At 35.7% G+C, this 20,571-nt stretch overlaps 1 protein-coding gene across 2 annotated transcripts in view; it reads right to left on the bottom strand.

The window, feature by feature from the left end:
- RIT2 (Ras like without CAAX 2) overlaps positions 1–20,571 on the bottom strand; it is a 381,117-nt gene that overhangs the window by 232,523 nt on the left and 128,023 nt on the right. For both annotated transcript variants that reach the window (XM_045456780.1, XM_045456781.1), the window contains exon 3: positions 8,771–8,844. In XM_045456780.1, coding sequence (XP_045312736.1) covers positions 8,771–8,844 — 74 coding nt within the window. The remainder of the gene's footprint in view (positions 1–8,770; positions 8,845–20,571) is intronic.

Consider the following 20,571-nt stretch of genomic DNA (forward strand, 5'->3'; position numbering starts at 1 on the left):
CAGAATTAATAAATACCCCATAAATAAAGAAACTCTTCAAGACATCAAGCCCATTATAGAAGATTACAAGGTGCAGGAGCTCATTATCCCCTGCACTAGTGGCTATAATACCCATTCTTTTACTTATGAGAAAACCCAACAGCGATGGATGAAGATTTGTCCAGGACCACCAAGAAATAACTAATGTTGTTATCCCTTGGCACCTTGTTGTTCCTACCTAACACCCCCTCCCCATTTGCTACCAGAATCCATTTCCACTAAAAGCGAATTTTCATGTAATTGACTTATACAGTGAATTTTATTATTCAGGTTGATAAAGATAGCCACTATCTTTTTACTTCACTTGGAAAGAACAGAAATGCACTTGGACAGAATTTTACAGAGTCTCCTTACTTTTCACACACCTTAAAAGCTGATTTGGATAAGATTTCTGCACACTCTATTTTGTTACAGTAAGTAGATGATTTTATCCTCTCTGCTGTCCTTCTGAAAACTCTTCAATGAAAGGCAGCATCTATCTATTATAATTTTTGGCCTTAAAGAGACACGAGATACCCCCAAAATTATAGTTTGCTAAACTCAGATTCAATACTTATGGAACCTGATCTCAGAACAAGAACTACATTTGGACCCAGATTGGCTTTATAGCATCCTGAACTTCCCCAAACCTAAAACTAAGTAAGTGCCAATTATGAGGTTTTCTTGGAGTGGCTAGCTACTTTCAAAATTAGATTCCCAGCTTCTCCCTTATGGATCAACCTCTGTATGCTTTACTAAAAGAAATGACATACCTAATCCTATTATATGGGTCCAGAAGATATAACTTTTGGGACTTTAAAGTCTAATGAAGCTCCCTCAGACATCCTAATTATCAATTTCCCCTTTTCCTCTTTGTATGTGAAGAAAGGGAATGAATGCCATTGGAATACCCACCCCAAAACATACAGACCATTATTAACCCATAGGGTACTGTAGCCCAAGGATATCCCTCTTGCCTCAGAACCATTCCTACCACTCCCCTTTTAGTTAAGGCTACTGAAGAAATCATGGGATCCCCTTTAACCATCCTTGTATCTTCACCAACTGTAAAACCACAAACATTTATACCCCTAGTCCCTATGCCTTTAGGATAGCTCCTGACTTTGGGATGTTAGGAAACATTAATATTTTCTTACCTCCAGTGTGGAAAAGTTAAAAATGGATCCTTTATCCAAGATTTACTAGATACCATACTTTTGCTGGATGCTCTGGTTATTAAGGTTCCTAGGCATTCCAAATTCAACTCTCTGGAGACCAAAGAAAACCCTAACCCTAACCACTATTATTTCTACCAAAAACACTGCTTTCAAGAAAATTAATAGCCAAACCTCAGTTGTGGTTGAAAAAGATGTTCTCCCAAATGATAATTTGGAAAAATTGCCCAAAGATACTCAGAAATTGGACCCAGGAAAGAAATACAATATTGACAACCTAGTAAGTGCTCATTCAGTAAAAAGGGAGAACTCTGGTTTGGGCCAAGTAGCAATTTGGTACTATGAGAAATTCCAAAATTCTCACTACTTACCACTATACCATTGTCATTAAACCATTAGCCTACTGATACATTAAGAGAATTCATGAACCAATATTGGTATAAAAATATTAATAAAGCCACAAAAATTCCCTACCTCACTTGTCCCACCTGTTTAAATTATAATGCAGGAAATCCTGCTCAAACAAATGGGCTAGATAGTTTCCCCCCATCTCATGGATTATTCATAGGTTTTAGTCATGGATTATATGCATTTTTCACTGGATTGGAAATTTCCCTTATATACAGGCCACTGCTTCTTCTGTGGCTGAAATTCTGTTAGAAAAGATGAACCCTACTTGGGAAATCCCTTTTAAACTTTATAGTGATCAGAGAATCCATTTTAATGGTCATGTGCTTTGACAAGTTTGTGCTGTTGGCTGGTTTTATAACACTTTCATTGTGCTTATCATCCTCAATCCACAGAGTCAAATGTACTATTGATGCTACTAAGACTCCACTGATAAAATCTGTAGAGCTCCTCTAAATACCTTGGCCCAAAGCACTTCCTTTAGTCCTTCTAAATCTCAGAGTCACTCTCTTTGAAACTCAGACTCTCACACTTTGAGATAGTCACAAGATGTCCAATGTACATGGCCCCTGACTTCTCTGACCCACAGTTAATAAAAGGAGATATACTTAAACACTGTAAAGGTCTAATTGCTTCTGTTAAGAATAACCATGCTTTAGCAGGGCAATCTTTTCACAGTGCACTCCTGGGAGAGGACTTTAAGCATAATACCTTGCAATTTGGAGATCTTGTCTATTGAAAAAGACACTTCCAGACAGACTCCTTTCAACCTCACTAGAAATGCCCTTATCAGGTATTGCTAACTTATCCGTGTACTGTCAAATTCCAAGGAATAGACTCTTGGATTCATGTGGCCCATCTAAAGAAAGCACCAAACTCTGACTCGACCTACACACCATCTGGTGACCTGAAAATAAACATTTCCCAGCACTGAAGAAGAAAACATCTGAGGAGACAGCTTTTCCAAGATGTCCAGACCAGACCTTTTCCTCACTGTTTTCTTCTAATATATCTTTTATGGAAAGAAAATGCCCTGGTCCACATTTCCCAAGTCCTTGAGAAAGGGGAAATTTTCCCCCCCGATTATGAGCTTTCAGAAAGCCTCATCATGACCTTGTGACAGTTTAATTTTTTACTTGCTTTTTCTGAAGGGTTACAAGGCTCAGAATTCACAAAACTCTTTCATATGTACTATTATCTGGCTGGATTTTTATTCAATTTCATGATCTCTGAATTTGCAAATTTATAGGCTATATTATTGGATAACATTTGTCTCCAAAAGCATTTTTTAGATATTAGTTTAATATATGCTTGAAGTTTTGCCATTCTTGTCAAGAGTCCATTAGCTATTGCCTCATGTTTATACCTGCACTCTATCTTTACAAATGCACTTGGTTAATTCTTTCAGTGTGCTCTTGCAGTATTTACTATTTTGTTTTAAGTGCCTGCTTTAAACTGGGACTTCCAGAAGGCATACATGACTGTATGTTTGCCTCCATAAGGAGAATTTTTCTCCCTTAAGTTGGAATAAATGTCGATAAATATTTTCAGTTGGCTACTTTCAGATCTATGGTCCCAGTTTAGAACCACCAGACAATTTGGACTTGCTATTTCTTTTGTTCTGTATTGTATTTCTTTTGTTCTTAAGTTTTGTATTTGGTGCCTGTAAAACCTTTGTAAAAATGATGTACCTAATAAGGAGATGATCTTCAATGTTTACAATCTTGATAAATATGGACTATAGAAAAATGCCTGAGAGTTTTCCCTCTTTACCTACCTAGTCACCCAAATGTGGCCATAAGTGGTTTCCAACTGCTTATGTATTTGCCCTTTGATGTAGAACATGGCAACCAGGAAAGGTCCTTCCTGGCATTGAAGGACAAAATCACTAGTGGTAGAAAAACTGACTTTTGATCAGTGATGCTTCTAGAGAAAGGTCTTGATCAAAGCAGGAAATGTGAAAATTAAAGAGAATCCTCACTAAAGTATTGTCAGAGGGCTAAAAGTTACCATATCAGTTACATGAAGAACTATCCGTTATACACCCCAACACAAGTGTCAACAGGAAAGAATTATTAATTATAGGCCTCAAGAAAATATATACATTGAATCTTCTAGAAGAAATTTACTAACCCTGCAACTCAGCCAATGGCAAACTATCATCACTCTGAATTCTTGCTTTTTAACAATGGACTTTCATTTAAAGCACCCTCTCCCAACTTCCTCCTTCCCCATAAAGTAACATTTATTCACTGGACTTGCTTATGGTTTTACCATAGCTTGCATATTCCAAATTGGAATTCTCTGCTCTTCCTAGGAAGTTTCAGTGACTAGATATATAGCACATCAAAAAATATATAATTTGAAGTGTTTGGAGGACAATTATTTGTATCATTTCTAATAAGGAGAATAATTCAATACATTTTTAATTAAACTGAACTTACTTTGTTAGAGTTTCATCTAAATTAATGTAAATATTGTTTTTTAAGTCTATTTTTATTGATTTTTTTTATATTTAGGTCAGAACAAAGAATAATTTAGGTATCAGAGATAACTCATTACCAAAAATTTTACACTTCCGGTATACTGCTTATCACAATTTGTTGCAATTTTTAATTTAGCATCTCCCATTGCTCCAAACCTTAAGCATTTTAAGAACAGAAGCAAAATTCTATTCTATCCTGCATTTTCTTGACCTAGGATAGTACCTTCATACATACAAAGGGATTCCATAAGAGGAGTGAAGTAAGAAATAGCTTGCACAGGAGTGTAGATAGAATCTAGTAATTGCTGGCTCAGTGGCTTGCTCTATTATTTTAGTTAAGTCATTTAACCTCTGTAAGACTTAAATTTTTCATTTATAAAATGAGTAACAATTTTTTTTCAAGGGATCTGAGACCCATAGGTAGAAAGTATGGAGAGGAAAATGTAATCTCATTGTAAGAAAATACTTTCAAATAATTAAAGTTTCCTAAAAGCTCTTGTCTGTTTCCAGAAACAGAGTACCTAATCATCTGAATTGGTCAAACATAAGCTTAATGAGCATTTGGCAGGAGCATTGAGAATTGAAGCACTGGAAGAATGGTTAAGGTAAAAGTCCTTTCCAATATGCTGTTTGGTGATGGCCAATGATTCTTCCATGGAATTATTTAAGTACTGCAGAGCTATGTGTACAGCTCAAACACAAACACTTAGTTGGCCCTACTACCAACATTGCCTCCAAAAGGACAGTCATTTCTTTGTATACTATTTTACTCAAATTCTACGTGGCAACAGTAACGTTTCTATTTCCTGGGTTTGTTGTAACGGTAATAAATTTCAACAGATGTTTAATAAGAATATTTACAAAAGAAAACAAGATGGTATTATTAAATGTGTTTCAGTGGTGTTCTCTACTGTTCCCTATGTGGCATAAGTCTCATTAAATCCACTGTATAGATTATCTCTTTCATGTGAGAGATTAATAGTTTGGAAGCCAACAAGTCATCGTCTTTTGAGACTGATGCATTTCTGAATATGATTGGCTGCAATTGAAGCTAGCTCAGAAAAATAAGGGTATATACATTTTTAAAATTGTTTATTTACAAGTTTTTCATTGATTCCAGAGCATAGACTCTCAGCATTACAAAGCACTGGAGTCAGTATGTGTAGATTTCTCTCTCCACACTCACCACTTCATCTACAAACAAGTAATAGTCTCCATCTCTAGGCATATTGAACTAATAAGGGCTCATTTGATTTGCTGCACTGACAGATATTATCATAATAATGCTGCATTACAAAGCTACTTAAACTTAGGAGCTTGAAGCTACTAGTATTCATGATTTTTTCTAGTTCATCAGTTTGTGTGGTCGCTAGAACAGATATGTGTCAGACTGTGAGTGAGCTGGGCTTTGCTCTAGTCTTTGATTTGAGTCTAGGTCTGTTCCATGTGTTTCCCTTATTTTCCTGTAACCAAGGGTTACCTGCCTCATGCCTTCTCTTCATGCATAGCAGAAGCACCCTTAGTGCCTCCTAAGGCCTCAACCAAGAACTAGCAGGTTGATTCATCTGCCAACAATTCATTGACCTGGGCAGTGTAATATGGCCAACCCTACACCAATGGAGAGGAAAAACATCTAGTTATCCATGATTACATTAATACCAAATGTGACCAGGTGAGTGTTCATACATTCCTGTAGACTGACTATTAAAAATACAAAGGGTGGGGTGCCTGGGTGGCTCAGTCAGTTGAGCGTCCGACTTCGGCTCAGGTCATGATTTCACGGTCTGATTTCGAGCCCAGCATCAGGCTCTGTGCTGACACTCAGAGCCTGGAGCCTGTTTCGGATTCTGAGTCTCCCTCTCTCTCTGCCCCTCCCCCGCTCATGCTCCGTCTCTCTCTCTCTCTGTCAAAAATAAATAAACATTAAAAAAAATTTTTTTTTAAATACAAAGGGTTTCACTTTCTACCAAAGCATAATTCTAGTTGACTATTTTCAGTGAGGTAGGTTGGCTATTTCCCAAGAAACTTGTTGTTGTTGTTGTTGTCAGAGGAGGTTTTCAGTTGTTACAAATACTTTATTATATTAAATGAACTATTGGGACCTCATCAAGATAAAAGGCTTTTGCACTGCAAAGGAAACAATCAACAAAACTAAATGGCAACCAACAGAATGGGAAAAGATATTTGCAAATGACATATCTGAAAAAGTGTTAGTATCCGAAATCTATAAAGAACTCACCAAACTCGAAACCCAAAAAACAAATAATCCAGTGAAGAAATGGGAAGAAGACATGAATAGACACTTCTCCAAAGAATACATTCAGATGGCCAATAAACATGTGAAAAGATGCTCAACATAATTTATCATCAGGGAAATACAAATCAAAACCACACTGAGATACCACCTCACACCAGTCAGAGTGGTTAAAATTAACAACTCAGGAAACAATGGATGCTGACAAGGATGTGGAGAAATGGGAACCCTCTTGCACTGTTGGTGGGAATGCAAACTGGTGCAGCCACTCTGGAAAACAGTATGGAGGTTCCTCAAAAAACTAAAAATAGAACTACCCTATGACCCAGCAATAGCACTACTAGGAATTTATCCAAAGGATACAGGAGTGCTGATTCATAGGGGCAATGTTTATAGCAGCACTTTCAACAATAGCCAAATTATGGAAAGAGCCCAAGCGTTCATCAACTGATGGGTGGATAAAGAAGATGTGGTTTATATATACAATGGAATATTGGTTGGCACTAAGAATGAAATCCTGCCATTTGCAGCCATGTGGATGGAACTGGAGGGTATTATGCTAAGTGAAATAAGTCAGTCAGGGAAAGACAGATCTCCTATTTTTTCACTCATATGTGGAAATTGAGAAACTTAACAGAAGACCATGGGGAAAAGGAAGGGGAAAACTAGTCATAAACAGAGAGGGAGGGAGGTAAACATAAGAGACACTTAAATACAGAAAACAAACTGAAGGTTGATGGGGGGGGGTGGTGGAGGAGAGGGGAAAATGGGTGATGGGCATTGAGGAGGGCACTTGTTGCGATGACAACTGGGTGTTGTATGTAAGTGATCAATCATGGGAATCTACCCCCCAAACCAAGAGCACACTGTATATACTGTATGCTAGTGATCTTGATAACATGATGTTAAAAAATACTTTATTACATTGAATGACATTTAACATACTCAATCTTCTTGTAATTAGGCTTAAAGTTCCCCTGAAAAGAAGTATATTTTCCCTTGGATAATGCAGCTCTTTCAAGTAACTGAAATAATTTCCCCACTCTAAATAGCCCCAATGGCTTCAGCCCTCCTCTTCTACCATAAGCCCATTGTCCTAATATCCCTCAGAACAAATGAGTTTGCTAATATATGGACTTCGAATAGTCTTAATAAATCTCATAAATATAGAAACAGACCACGTATTGCCAGGGGCATATACCAATGTACCAGTTAATGTAGTGTTTTTAAATAGTTATATCAAAGAGATGAAATAGAACATTTAAACATATAGATCCTTTAAGTACAAAAGGAAAATAACATAATGAAGATCTGTGAACCTATGATCCAGGCTCTCAACTATTAATATTCTCTTATATTTAATCAGAACTCTATGAAACATGGCTCATTACATATAATAGTTGAAGTCCACTTTGTCGCTCTCCCCTTCCCACTGGAGAGGTAGTCACTAGCTTAAACATATCCCAAAAGTTTATCACATTCTAAGTCACAAAGCAAAATTATATATGTATCAAATAATCTCAGACTACATTTTGTGCAATTGTATTAGACATCAATAAAATGTGTAAAAACTTATGTGAAAAGAATGCCTCCTCACACATCGACTGCAACATGCTGTTTCAGCTAAACGAGTTCTCAAATCTACAACTGCACTACTTTTTGACATAGCACGTACTCACGGAGGTGCATTAAAGTTTCCCATTATACATGCTTTTGGATTTATGTGTTTTGGATTCACATTTGTCTTGAATATAGACCAGAAATTATCTTTGATTATTCTTCCATTACAAAAGGACACTTTCACACCTTATTAATGCTTTTTTGCAATAAAATCTGTTCTGTCTGATATTAATACAGGTATGCCCACTTTAAGGTTGGTTATATTTTGCTTATTTTTTTTTTCTAATCATTGTTTGATTTGCCACCTTTCTGTTTTCTTATGTATCTTTTAAACCAAAGAAGTTTTTGTCCTTGTTCTTATCTATACATTTGTAAATTAATGCATTAGATTGTGATGCATCTTGCTTATGTCACCCATTCTGCCGGTCTCTAGCCTTGGTTCCATGAGCATATTTGCTCAGTAGATCTTGCTTTTTTACCTCACTACATTTTTCTAATAAATATTATCATATTAGGGTCTAAGACAAGTTTTACATACATCTGAGGAATAAAATAATTTTATCATCTTAGATGGCAATATTACATCTACATTTATATTTTTATATTTAAAACATTATGGGAATGTTGAAATATTCTATTGGCAAAGAGTCACATTTCTCTTCCAATTCTTTTCTTATTTAATCCCCCATCGCTATTGTGAATTTGTTCTTGTCCTGTTTGAATTGTTAAACTCTTCTTTGTGATAAATGGATTTGAGATTAAAGCCTAAACTAGACTCAAAGATTAGAGAAAGCTATGAAAATTACCTACCTGACCAGCAGTGTCCAAAATGTCCAAATAAGCTGGCTCATTGTCAATTCTAACCTGGGTCTTATAAGCATCTTCTGAAAAACACAAGACAGAATTTACACTCAAATATATTAATCTGAAAGGCATGATTTTTAGATTTCATAACCAAGAATTTCTAAATAGGTTAACTAAATAAAAGAATCAGAGATTCTAGTTGACTACACAAAGTGAGAAGGATAACCCGGGAAAATATAGGAAAGAATTTCCGCTTCAAGATTTATTTCTCCTTCATTAGGACAATATTATGATTTGAGGTACCTTGGTCATATTACCTACAGAACAAATTGTGAAACACATTTATCAGTCTGTTCTTCATCATGCACTGCATATTTGCACCGCAACATCCTATTCAATGTAAGACTGAAAGCTTTTCCTCTAAGATCAGGAACAAGACAAGTATGTCTACTTTAATCACTTCTATTTAACATAGTTCTAAAGTCCTAGCCAGAGCAATGAGGTAAGAAAAATAAATAAAAATCACCCAAATTGGAAGAGAAGCAGTAGAATATTCTATTTACAGATAGCATGATTTTATAAATAGAAAGCTCTAAAGATTCCATGCAGCTAGGGGAAGGGAGGACTTTTGGAACTTCTAATAAATTCAGCAGTTACAGGATACAAAAACACGAAAAGTCAGTTGTGTTTCTATACACTGATGATAAACAATCTAAAAAGAAAACAAAATGTTTCCATTTGTAATAGCACAAAAAGGAATAAAATACTTAGGAATAAACTTAACCAAGAAGGTAAAGAATTGTACACCAAAAATTGTAAGAAGTTTTAATATGTTTGTGTACTGTTAACTTATACACGCCTATATACTCTGGATTCTAAACATTTATAAATGATTTGTAAATATTTGTTTCCTATTCTGTAGGATTTTAAAATTTATTAACAATGGCATTTGATGCAAATTTTCTAATCTTTATGAAGTATAATTTTCTTTATTGTTCATGTTTTTGGTGTTCTAAGTATTCTAAAATTCAAGGTCATGAATATTTAACTCTATGTTTTCTTCTAAGTGTTCTATAATGTTAGCTTTTTGCCTATACGTTATTGATCCATTTTCAGTTTGTTGTTGTTGTTTTGTTCAATATGTTTGGTAAGGGTATTCATTCTTCTGCATACAATTCTGATTTTTTTGTTGTTGTTTCTGTAAGTTTGGTACTAAGTTCCCTATTTTAATTTCTTATTTGAGTAAACTCTTAGTTAATATAGCTAAAAGTTTGTCAATTTTGTTCATCTTTTTAAAGAAGTAACAGTATAATTTATTTTCTCCTTTTTTTTTTTTTTCGTATTCTCTATTTACCTCTCTTCTAATCTTTAGTATTTCCTTCCTTCTATTTGCTTGGGTTTAATGACTTCCCCACCACCCAATTACTTTTTTTTTTAAATGTTTCTTTCTTTTTTTATTTGAGAGAGAGATAGAGAAACCCAAGCAGGCTCTGTGCTGCCAGCACAGCTGATGCAGGACTCAAACTCACAAACTGTGAGATCATGACCTGAGGCAAAGTCAGATGTTTAAATGACTGAGCCACCCAGGTGCCCCAGCCACCATTTATATTTTAAGTAAAGAGCAAACGTAACCACTACTAACAGCATTTAGGACAGCATTGAATTTTGGCACAATTTCAACAATTTTTCATACTGTTGGCTTTGAACCACATATGATTTTCGGAACCTTCTGGTTTAGAAAATGGTAATGGTCAACCAAGGAGGCACTTTTTAAACACACAGTATTGAGAACTTCCCCAAAACTAAGTTTTCGCTAGGTGCTGGAGATGCGAAGATGTACAAACACATGCACACACACGATCCTGGTCTCCACTCTCAAGAACTTAAACAATCACAGTGGAAGACATACATATATGCAATGGGATATTAAGATCCAAAAACTTAGAGGCACATAAGCCTACCTCTTCAAGGAAAAGTCATACCTTATGACTATGCTCCAGAAAGAAAATTGTGGGAAGTATAATCTGCAGGCTGGTCAATCAGGTGTGGTTTCAGCAACTACTGACCATTCTGTGACACCATTCAATATATGAGCAACCACACAGTCTTTCCATTTTCTATTCCACTGCTCTTTGTATTTTCACTGATCCGCCTTTTACACATGAGAAATCGTGTGGATATTTTTTTTAATGCATAGGGTTGTTTTTCAATTTCATAGGGAAATAAGAATAGCTACTCTGAAAGGATGCTGTGACCTAAGAATCATATGTGAGTCTTTCAGATTTCATGTTTGTTTATTTAAACTCAAAGACCCCAAAAAGAGCCTGCTGAGGCCAGGAGCATGCTGAGTAATCCAGACAAGAACTGCTCTGTGTGATTATCTGAGCCCTAGATAAACCCAGCACATGAAACATATATCAAATAAAAGCTTCTCTTGGGATCAGAAAACCCCTTCAAAGAGACTTGATGTGAATTGGCTGGAAATTAAGTCAGGCCTTCTATCCAAGATTTCTTTCTCTCTTTTAAGAAGTGTCTATCACAGTACACATTCCAGTGTTGTGAATCTAGGTCACCTCCCTGGCCTCCATAGAAACTAATCCCTTTCATTTCCTTCCAATAAACAATCTTTCCTCCTGTTTCCATCCATCCACTCCCTTTGAGACCTCCCATGTAGAAATGCAGTGACAGAAATTCTCTCTTGAATACATATAAACACCTCCCTGAATTTCAATCATCTGCCTATAGATGCAGCCCTGAAGTGAGTTCATTTATCTTCTAAAGCAAGAGGCCAAATGTATATATACAAAGCTTTATCAGGCAGAAATAATAGTAACTGCCTGCTATATTATTTGCACTGAAAAGCACAGTGGAGCCACATTTTTAGAGGTATCTCTAAAATTCCACCTTAAATTCTAAAATTCTACCTTAAAATACCACTTTAAAATTCATTTGAAAACACTGATGATTGATTGGACACCGTTGCTTCTCTCAGGATGGGTCTTCTTCACTTTCCTTCTCTAAAATTTTACAGGCAGAAGCCACCAAAGACCTGTATAAAGCCTCACATCCATCACTAAATACTGCTGTTATAATTGGCCAACCACTTAATCTTACTTGTAATATGGAGTTAATAGTACATACTAGTCAATGCACAGGTGTTCTAGAAGGATCAACTAAAGTGGAATATAACAATGGTGCTTTAAAAAGGAAAGAGAGAGGGAGGGAGAGAGAGAGAGAGAGAGAGAGCATGAGAGAGAGAAAAAATAGAAAAGGAAGAGGAAGTAAGGAAGAAAAAAAGACCACAATTTAAACCCAAGCCATGTTATATAGTAACTATATTGCTTTAAGTTTAAATTATATTAAAACTAAATGACTTCTACTTCTGCCATTTCTATTTACCCATGTGGTCATTTTCCCCACTCCACTTCCCCGCCCCCCGCCAACCCAACTAATAAATCAGACAATTTGGTAGTATATGTTTACAATAATCTTCCAAAATATAAAGTCTATAATTAAAAAACATTAAGATGTTCTGAATAATCTATACAAAAATTTATTTAATTCTTTTGCAGAGTATATTCAAATACCTTTAAGATGTTAGTTGTAAATGCAAAATTTGGATATATTAAAACCACAATATGTAACTGAGAAAATATTAGGTTATTGTTGAATTTTCACTAGAGGACTTTATTTGAGACAGAGAGACAGAGACAGCGTGAGCAGGGGAGAGGGAGAGAGAGAGGCAGAGAAAGAGAGGCGGAGTGAGAGAAAGGGAGGGAGTCTTAAGCAGGCTCTATGCTCAGCACAGGACCTGATAGGGGGCTTGATTCCAGGACCCTGGGATCATGACTTGAGATGAAATCAAGAGTTGGATGTTCAACCAACTGAGTCACCCAGGTGCCCCTCACTAGAAGACTTTTTTGAAAATCTTAAGATACTTGAAAAATTCTTACATGGTTTGCCTGAAAACCTGAAATGTGTAATAACTGGCCTTACACTGAAGATATGTTTCTGTAACTCTGAGGTAGTATACATCTCTAAGATATTAATCATTAACCCAATTAAAAAAATACAACATGAAGGCTCAGGTTCAGATAATTTATAAGAACTTTCTCAATTACTTAAGCAAATCATCTTAATTGTGTGTTTATAGGTGTATAAAGCAGAAGCATCTTAGAACACAGTGTACTAGAAATTTTCTTTTGAGCAGAAAGAGAAACTAAACCAGTCCTGATACAAATCTAATATATCAATATATTTATCAATAATGACATCAATATGTGCTTGAGTGTGTAATCTGTGCTACATATTCTGATAGGCACAGAATCTACCATGTTGAAAAAGACAGCTGATTTCTATCCACATAGTTTATAAACTTGGGAGAATACATGAAAATAAACAAGTAATTCAACTGTATTGTAATGAGTGTTAAATTAGAAACATTTGAAATGTACTTATTTAGGAAGACAGCAGAAGACACCCAGAGGAGCTCAAGTTGAGCTGAAGTCAATCCTCAAAAGTAACAGATAGAAAACAGAGTTTGGAAGGGGGAGGACTGGTGAGAGGCCAAGAAAGAAAGGGAATTGCATTGATTCTAGCACAGCCCAACCTCTTGAACATAAATATTCAGTGAAATCTAATAAGGGTATATAAGCTTGCTGGATTTGAAAATGGTTTTGAAAACTGGCTGAACTTAGCTTCAGAGAAGACTAAAAGTTTATGAGAACATACTTCCCCACCATGGAAATAAGAGCTGAAGAAAGGGGTGTCATTAAAAAGTAAATCCTGGAAATACACAGGAATTATAGGACAGAGTTTAGACTTTTTATTATGCTTTAAAATTGAGGAGTAAGCCAGGTTTATTTAGGTCTGGGAAGAGTGAGGGGTGATGATATCTGAGTTACACAGCAATTGAAATCTTTCCTATAGACAGATTTTAGTGTGGTAGTTCATACCAATCAACATTTCCCTGCTGCTCCCAGGAAAATGCCCAATGTCACTGCTCTGGGAAGTTTAACTCCAAGGGGACAACCATATACATTCTATAGGGTCCTCAGGTAGATTTTCCGCAGCAAACCTATTGAGGTGGTACAAGCTGTAGTGCTTCCTTTGGAATAACAGACACTACCTGGAGATTTGCACCTGCAGATGGCCATTACTGAGAGAGGCCATTCTAAACAATGGCTTCTCATAGCAAGGATAAGCCAACAGAGAGGTCTTTGAAAAGAGTTAATAGTCATCATTAGTGAGTAGACCTGCAGCAGCTTGGCAAGAGCAGCAAAATCAATGTTCTTTCCCAAAACTGTCATGAACAGAAAATATTTCAGGACATCCACATCCTTTCAATGTTAGAGCCTTCTAACACTTTCTTTTCAGCCAGATAGAGGGGTTCTTGAGAAACCTGATTCCTTGGCTCTCTTCTGCTAAACAGAAATGAGAGGTAACGGGGTTGAGCTACAGGCACTGACACCAAGTGCTTCAAGTCCTTTGTCTCTGCCTCACTTCTTGTTTTGGGGGTGAGGAAAAGAAAAGAGTAGATGTTCTCCTCTCCCTAGTTCCTTCAGAAAGAAATGATGACATCTTGTTCTACCTTTCTTTCCCCCATTTACCATAATCATGATGAATGACTGCATAACCCTATGGCCATGATCTGTAAAATGGTTGTGTCCCAGAGTATTTTAAGATAGAATGTGTTTAAATACAGATTATCTCTTCACAGAAAAAACTAACTTTTATGGTTAGATCAGTTGTGGGAGTCCCATAGTTCTGCCAGTTCTTCACCTTCCCTCAATGGACACCTCCAGAAGGGTTCCAAGGAGCTTTTGGAGCTCAGATACAATATGAGCCACATCTAGTGGCAGAGTTTTGTTTTAAACCAAGACTGTGGTTTCTGGGAAGATGAAATAGATGTACTTTTCCCTATGCCTCCTGCTACATAAAATAAAACCATGAAAACTGTACATAGAACAAGCTTAAGATGACTCTGAAAGTTGGGGAGGAAAAGACAGCCTGGCTAGGAACTCTGAGATCCAAGGAATAGTCGTGTAGTGAGTTCTCTAGGTTTTCTTTTTGCCTCACAAATTTGAAACTGAAGAAGATGGCAACCTGGAAACACTAATGGGTACAGACAAAACAAAAAAGCCCAGGAGAAACCAAGTGCAGCCTAGCAAGACAGAAAACATTTAGACTATAACGGATCTAACAGTGAACCAATTTAGAACACTTCAAAAAATTAAATACTGAGGTTTAAACAAAACATATGCAGGCTTTATATGCTAAAAGCCCTTAACACTGATGAATGAAACTTAAAAATCTAAAGGCAAAAGCATATCATTTTCATGGCTTAGAGGACTCAACATTGTAAAGATGTTGATTCTCCACAAATTGGTGTAAAGACAACACAATGCCTATCAAAATTTTGGAACACTCATGTATGTGTGGACGTGGGCACCATTTTTAAAAGTTTTTTATGAGAAGAACAAAAAAAAAACTAGAAAAACTAAAACATTTTTAGAAAGCAAAGTAGGAAAAATCAGGTTTCCTGAATTCATGACTTACTGTATAGCTATAGTAATCAAGACTACATAGTATTGACACATAGCTCAATAAAATGGAACAGAGAACTCAGAAATGAACATTCAAAAGTGTAACTACATTTTGACAGAAGTGCAAAAGTAATTTAGTGAAGAAAAGAGAGCCTTTTCAACAAATGGCATAGGAAAAATTTTACGTTGGTAAAAACAAGCAAACCTCTAACTCAGGATCACATTTTATAGAAAAATCAATCTAAAATGGATCAGAAACTTGAACATAAAACTATCAAACTTGTAGAAGACACATAGGAAAAATCTTCAAGATCCAAGGCCAGGAAAAATCTTAGACCTGACACACAAAGTCATAAAAGGAAAAGTTTATAAATTAGACTTCAAAATTTTAAAACAGCTTTTGCTCTATAAAAGACCCCATTAAGAAGATAAATAGAGAAGCTAGAATAGGAGAAAATATTTGCAAACCTGATATCTGACCAAGGACTACTATTTAGCATATACAAAGAACTCTCAAATCTTAAGAACAATCCATTTAGAAAGTGGAAAAAAAAGACATGAATAGACATTCCATGAAATATGATACACAGATGGCAAATAAGCACATAAAACATGTTCAACATCATTAGCTTTAGCTGGCATCATGGGCATGCCACCTGTTCAGTCACACAGTACTCTACGCTTACAAGAATCCATGCTTTGTTTGATGCTCTACGATCACTGTTTGTAATTCTCAATTTTAGAATAAGAAGTCTGCATTTCTTCCACTAGATCCAGAAAATTAAATAGTTGATCCTGATACAATAATGTGGGGAAAATGACCAATAGCTCTAATATTGAAATAAGAATCCAAACCAAAGTGGGTAAATTAGAGAAAGTTTTTAAAAATTTGGAATTCAAATTAGAGGTACTAGGACACAGTGACACTGATGATGGAAAAGAAAAATGAATACCAAGTGAATGACTTCCAAATGTGAATATAATTGGAAGATAAGACTCCACAGACCAGTGTCTTAGATGTTTCAGGATAGAATCCAATTCATTCTGGAGATACTACCAGAAGATAATGGAAATAGAAGTCCCTTTCCTTTTGTTAAAAAAAGAAAAAATTACTAGCCTTAGGTAAGTGCAAATTAAAATCACAATGAACTATTATTACATACCTATCAGAATGGCTTTGAAAAAGTGACAACTGGGGTGCCTGGGTGGCTCAGTTGGTTAAGTGTCCTACTTTGGGTCAGGTCATGATCTCATGGTTCCTGGGTTCAAGCCCTGCATCAGTCTCTGTGCTGACAGCTCAGTGCCTGAAGCCTACTTCAGATTCTGTGTCTCCCTCTCTCTCTCTCTGCCCCTCCCCACTCATGTTCTACCTTTGTCTCTCAAAATTGAATAAATGTTAAAAAAAAATTTTTTTAAATGACAACCCTTAATGCTGGTAAGAATGTGGAAACATGAAATATGAATGTGGAAACATAAAATTTTACAGTGTATATTTTTAAAAATATATTACACATGTATTTATTTTCCACATGTAATATGTAAAGCAGCAATTGTAGTCTTGGATTTATTACAGAGAAATGAAGACTTATGTTCACATAAAGACACACTATTTTTTTCCCGTTTGTAGTAGCTTTATTCATAATAGCCAAAAATGTGAAACATGTTAAATACCCTTCAATAGTTATACAATCTGTGGTACATCCATATCATAGACTATTATTCAACAATAAAAAAAAGGAATGTAAGGTTGATACATCCAATAGCCTAGATGAATCTCCACCAGAATTATGCTAATTGAAACAAGCTAATCCACAAAGTTTCCATATTCTAGGATTCTATTTTTATAATACTCTTGAAGTGACACAATTATAGATATGGATGACAGATTAATGGTTGCCAGGCATTATGGAGGGAGTGGGTGTTGTTTTCAAAGTCTACATAAAGGATCATTGTAGTCATGAAAATGTTCTGTATCTTGAGTATATCTGTATCTTGATTGTGATGTTGTACTATGGTTTGAGAAGTGCTACCATTGAGGGGAACTGGGGAAGGGGAGAGGATCTATATCTTACAGTGCCATTTGAATTTATAATTATTTCAGATGAAAAAAATAGACCTATCAATATCTTCTTATGTATAAAGAATTCCAAAACCTCAAAAACTTTTTAGCAAACTAGGCATCAAAGCAGATTGCTTTATCTTTAGTAATAAGTGGCTAAACGAAAAGCAAACTTTATGATCACTGGACAAATATTAAAACCATTCACTCTGAGACTGGATACACAATGAGAATAGTGATTATAAATACTTTTATTTACTTTATGCTGGTGGTTCCACCTGTTCAGCTAGACAAAAATATGTAAAAAAAAAAAAAAAAAAAAAAAGAAACTCAAAAAGGGAAAATGTCACCATTCATAGAAAAATGTCTGTTGGGTATATAGAATATTTCAAAGACTCTACAGATAAATTTGTATATTGAATCAATCAATTTAGTAAGTTTTCTGGCAACAAGGTCAATACAGGAAAGAAAAGTCATTTTTATACACAATCAGCAAATCGAATAAATGAAATTATTGTATTAACATACTGTCAAAAATATCAAATCTCAAAGAATAAATCTTGCAAAAGTTTTGCAAGACTTCTACTTAGGAAGTTGTAGGACATGAGAAAAATTAAAGATGACATAAGTAGAAGCATAGGTCCTAATTATGTATTGGTAGATTAAATATTTTGATGAGGCCTGCTTTCCCCTAATTGATCTATAAATACATACCAAACAGACTTAGGTGGTGGGCAAATGTGACTAGATTCACCAACTGATTTGAAGTAAATATGGAAATGAAAATGGACAAAAATATCTGAGAATCTCAAAAAAGAACATAAGCTGTAGATCACAATTTAGTGTTAATCTACAGCAATTAGAACAAGGTGATTTTGGCACATAGAAAAATAAGCCGACAAAATGAAAATGCACACACAAACGAACACTTTAAGGAAACAAATGGCATTTCAGAGCAGTTGAAAAGTAGAAAATATTGAAAAGAAAATATTTTCAACAAGTAGCACCATTGAATAGGTATAAATATCGAAGATAATGGAAGCTGATTGCTATCTTACAATATACACGGAAATCAATTCTAGTTGGATTGTAGGTATATATATGCAAAACAAAACAAAACTTCTAGGAGATAATGTAGGAGAATACCTTCATGGTTTGGAATACTAAGACCTCTCAAAAACTTATATGAACACTAACTATAAAATAAAAGATTGACAAATTAGAACACATTTGTTAAAACTGAGTACACTAAAACAGATCAGTTTATCACAGGCTCTATGAAGAGACGGCAAATGTAAGCCCTAGTGTGGAATAAAGTATATGTGTCAACAAAGACTCATATCCAGAATGTATAATGAATTTCTACAAGTCACTCAGAAAGAGGCAATCTTCTCCAATAAAAAGTGGGCAAGATATTGAGGTTCTTTGTTTTAAGTAGTAACATTTATTACTATCATTCATTAAGCACTGAAATTGTGCTTGCTTCAGAAATATATAAATATTTTACATTCATTATGTCATTTATATCTTGTAATAGCTATGAAGAACTCTTCTCACGTCCAATTACAGATGAGAAGTTAAAGGTCATTAGAAGTTATGTCATTTGCCTATTATCACACAACTTGTAAAAAGCATGCTATTTTAGAAAAATTTTCACTTATCCACTTATAGATACTAGGTACTAGGGATACAAAGTTCAGTAATATATTGTCCTTGTCATTAAATGAGGGCAAAACAGAAGAATAACAAAATCCACTTAAAGTTGGAGGTTGGTAAATAGGCCAAGACTTCATAGGACAGCTGACCTTTGGGCTATCTTAAAGTTATCTCACTCAGAAGGGTAAGGAAAGAAAAGAGTATCCTAGGGGGAGAGATTAGTATCAAAATGTATGAAGTCTCTTCCTCTTTCTTGGGGTGAGGCGGCATTGATATTGACACCAGGTATTGAGGAGATAATAGGGTAAAAAAATAGATGCTTCCCAAATTTGCTTAGGACCATGCTAACTTTCCAATTTAAAATTTTTAAATTCAACTTTAAATTATAAAATGTTCCAGTTTTAGTAAATGTAAAGTAAACACCATTCAGATGGCTGACAAATTTAAAGTTGTACAAACATATTAATAATCAGTAAAAAAGCAACCATATAATGCCGGGGTACCTAATTGGTTCAGTCTGTTAAGTGCCTGATTCTTGATTTCGGCTCAGTTCATGATCTCACAGTTCATGGGAGTAAGCCCCATGCCAGTCTCTGTGCTGACAGCAGAGAGCCTGCTTGGGACTCTCTCTCTCCCTCTCTCTCTGCCCCTCCCCCACTCACATGCACACTCTCTCAAAATACATACACTTAAAAATCACTACATGATGCAAATGTCAAAATAGAAGAGCAGGTTTAAAAAACAGACAATACCAAATAGTCAACGTGTGGAGCCAAGGAGAATGATCATCTACTACAGGTGATACATAAACAGAAAATTACTTGGGACTGTCTACCAAAGCTCATCATACCTATAACTTACATGTTAGATAGATTGTTGGTCTCCATTCTTCTCTGTACAGATAGTATATCTGTACACCCTTACCATGACCTTATAGTGGGCGGAGTGTACTTACTCACTGGTTTTAGGCTTGATCATGTGACTTACTTTGGCCAATGGAATGCTAATAGATGTGATGTGAGTAGAGGCATGAAAACACACACATGCAGTGGAGCTCATGCTCTTTTGATTCTCCCATCACCATGAGGTTATGCCCTGAGATACCCACTGGTTTAAGAAGGTATATACCAATCTGAAGACAAGACATTCCAACTAACAGAGGTGTATGAGGGACAAATACATTTTTTTTTATTTTTTTATTTTTTTATTTTTTTATTTTTTATTTTTTTTAAATTTTTTTTTTTTTCAACGTTTATTTATTTTTGGGACAGAGAGAGACAGAGCATGAACGGGGGAGGGGCAGAGAGAGAGGGAGACACAGAATCGGAAACAGGCTCCAGGCTCTGAGCCATCAGCCCAGAGCCCGACGCGGGGCTCGAACTCACGGACCGCGAGATCGTGACCTGGCTGAAGTCGGACGCCCAACCGACTGCGCCACCCAGGCGCCCCAATACATTTTTTTTTAAATCAGATTTGGGGCAGTTTGTTATAAGCAATTTCATTCATCAGGAATACATGCACATGTGCAATTACCCAAGTGCACAAAA

Source organism: Leopardus geoffroyi, chromosome D3 (assembly GCF_018350155.1).
Source record: "Leopardus geoffroyi isolate Oge1 chromosome D3, O.geoffroyi_Oge1_pat1.0, whole genome shotgun sequence".
Taxonomy (NCBI): domain Eukaryota; kingdom Metazoa; phylum Chordata; class Mammalia; order Carnivora; family Felidae; genus Leopardus; species Leopardus geoffroyi.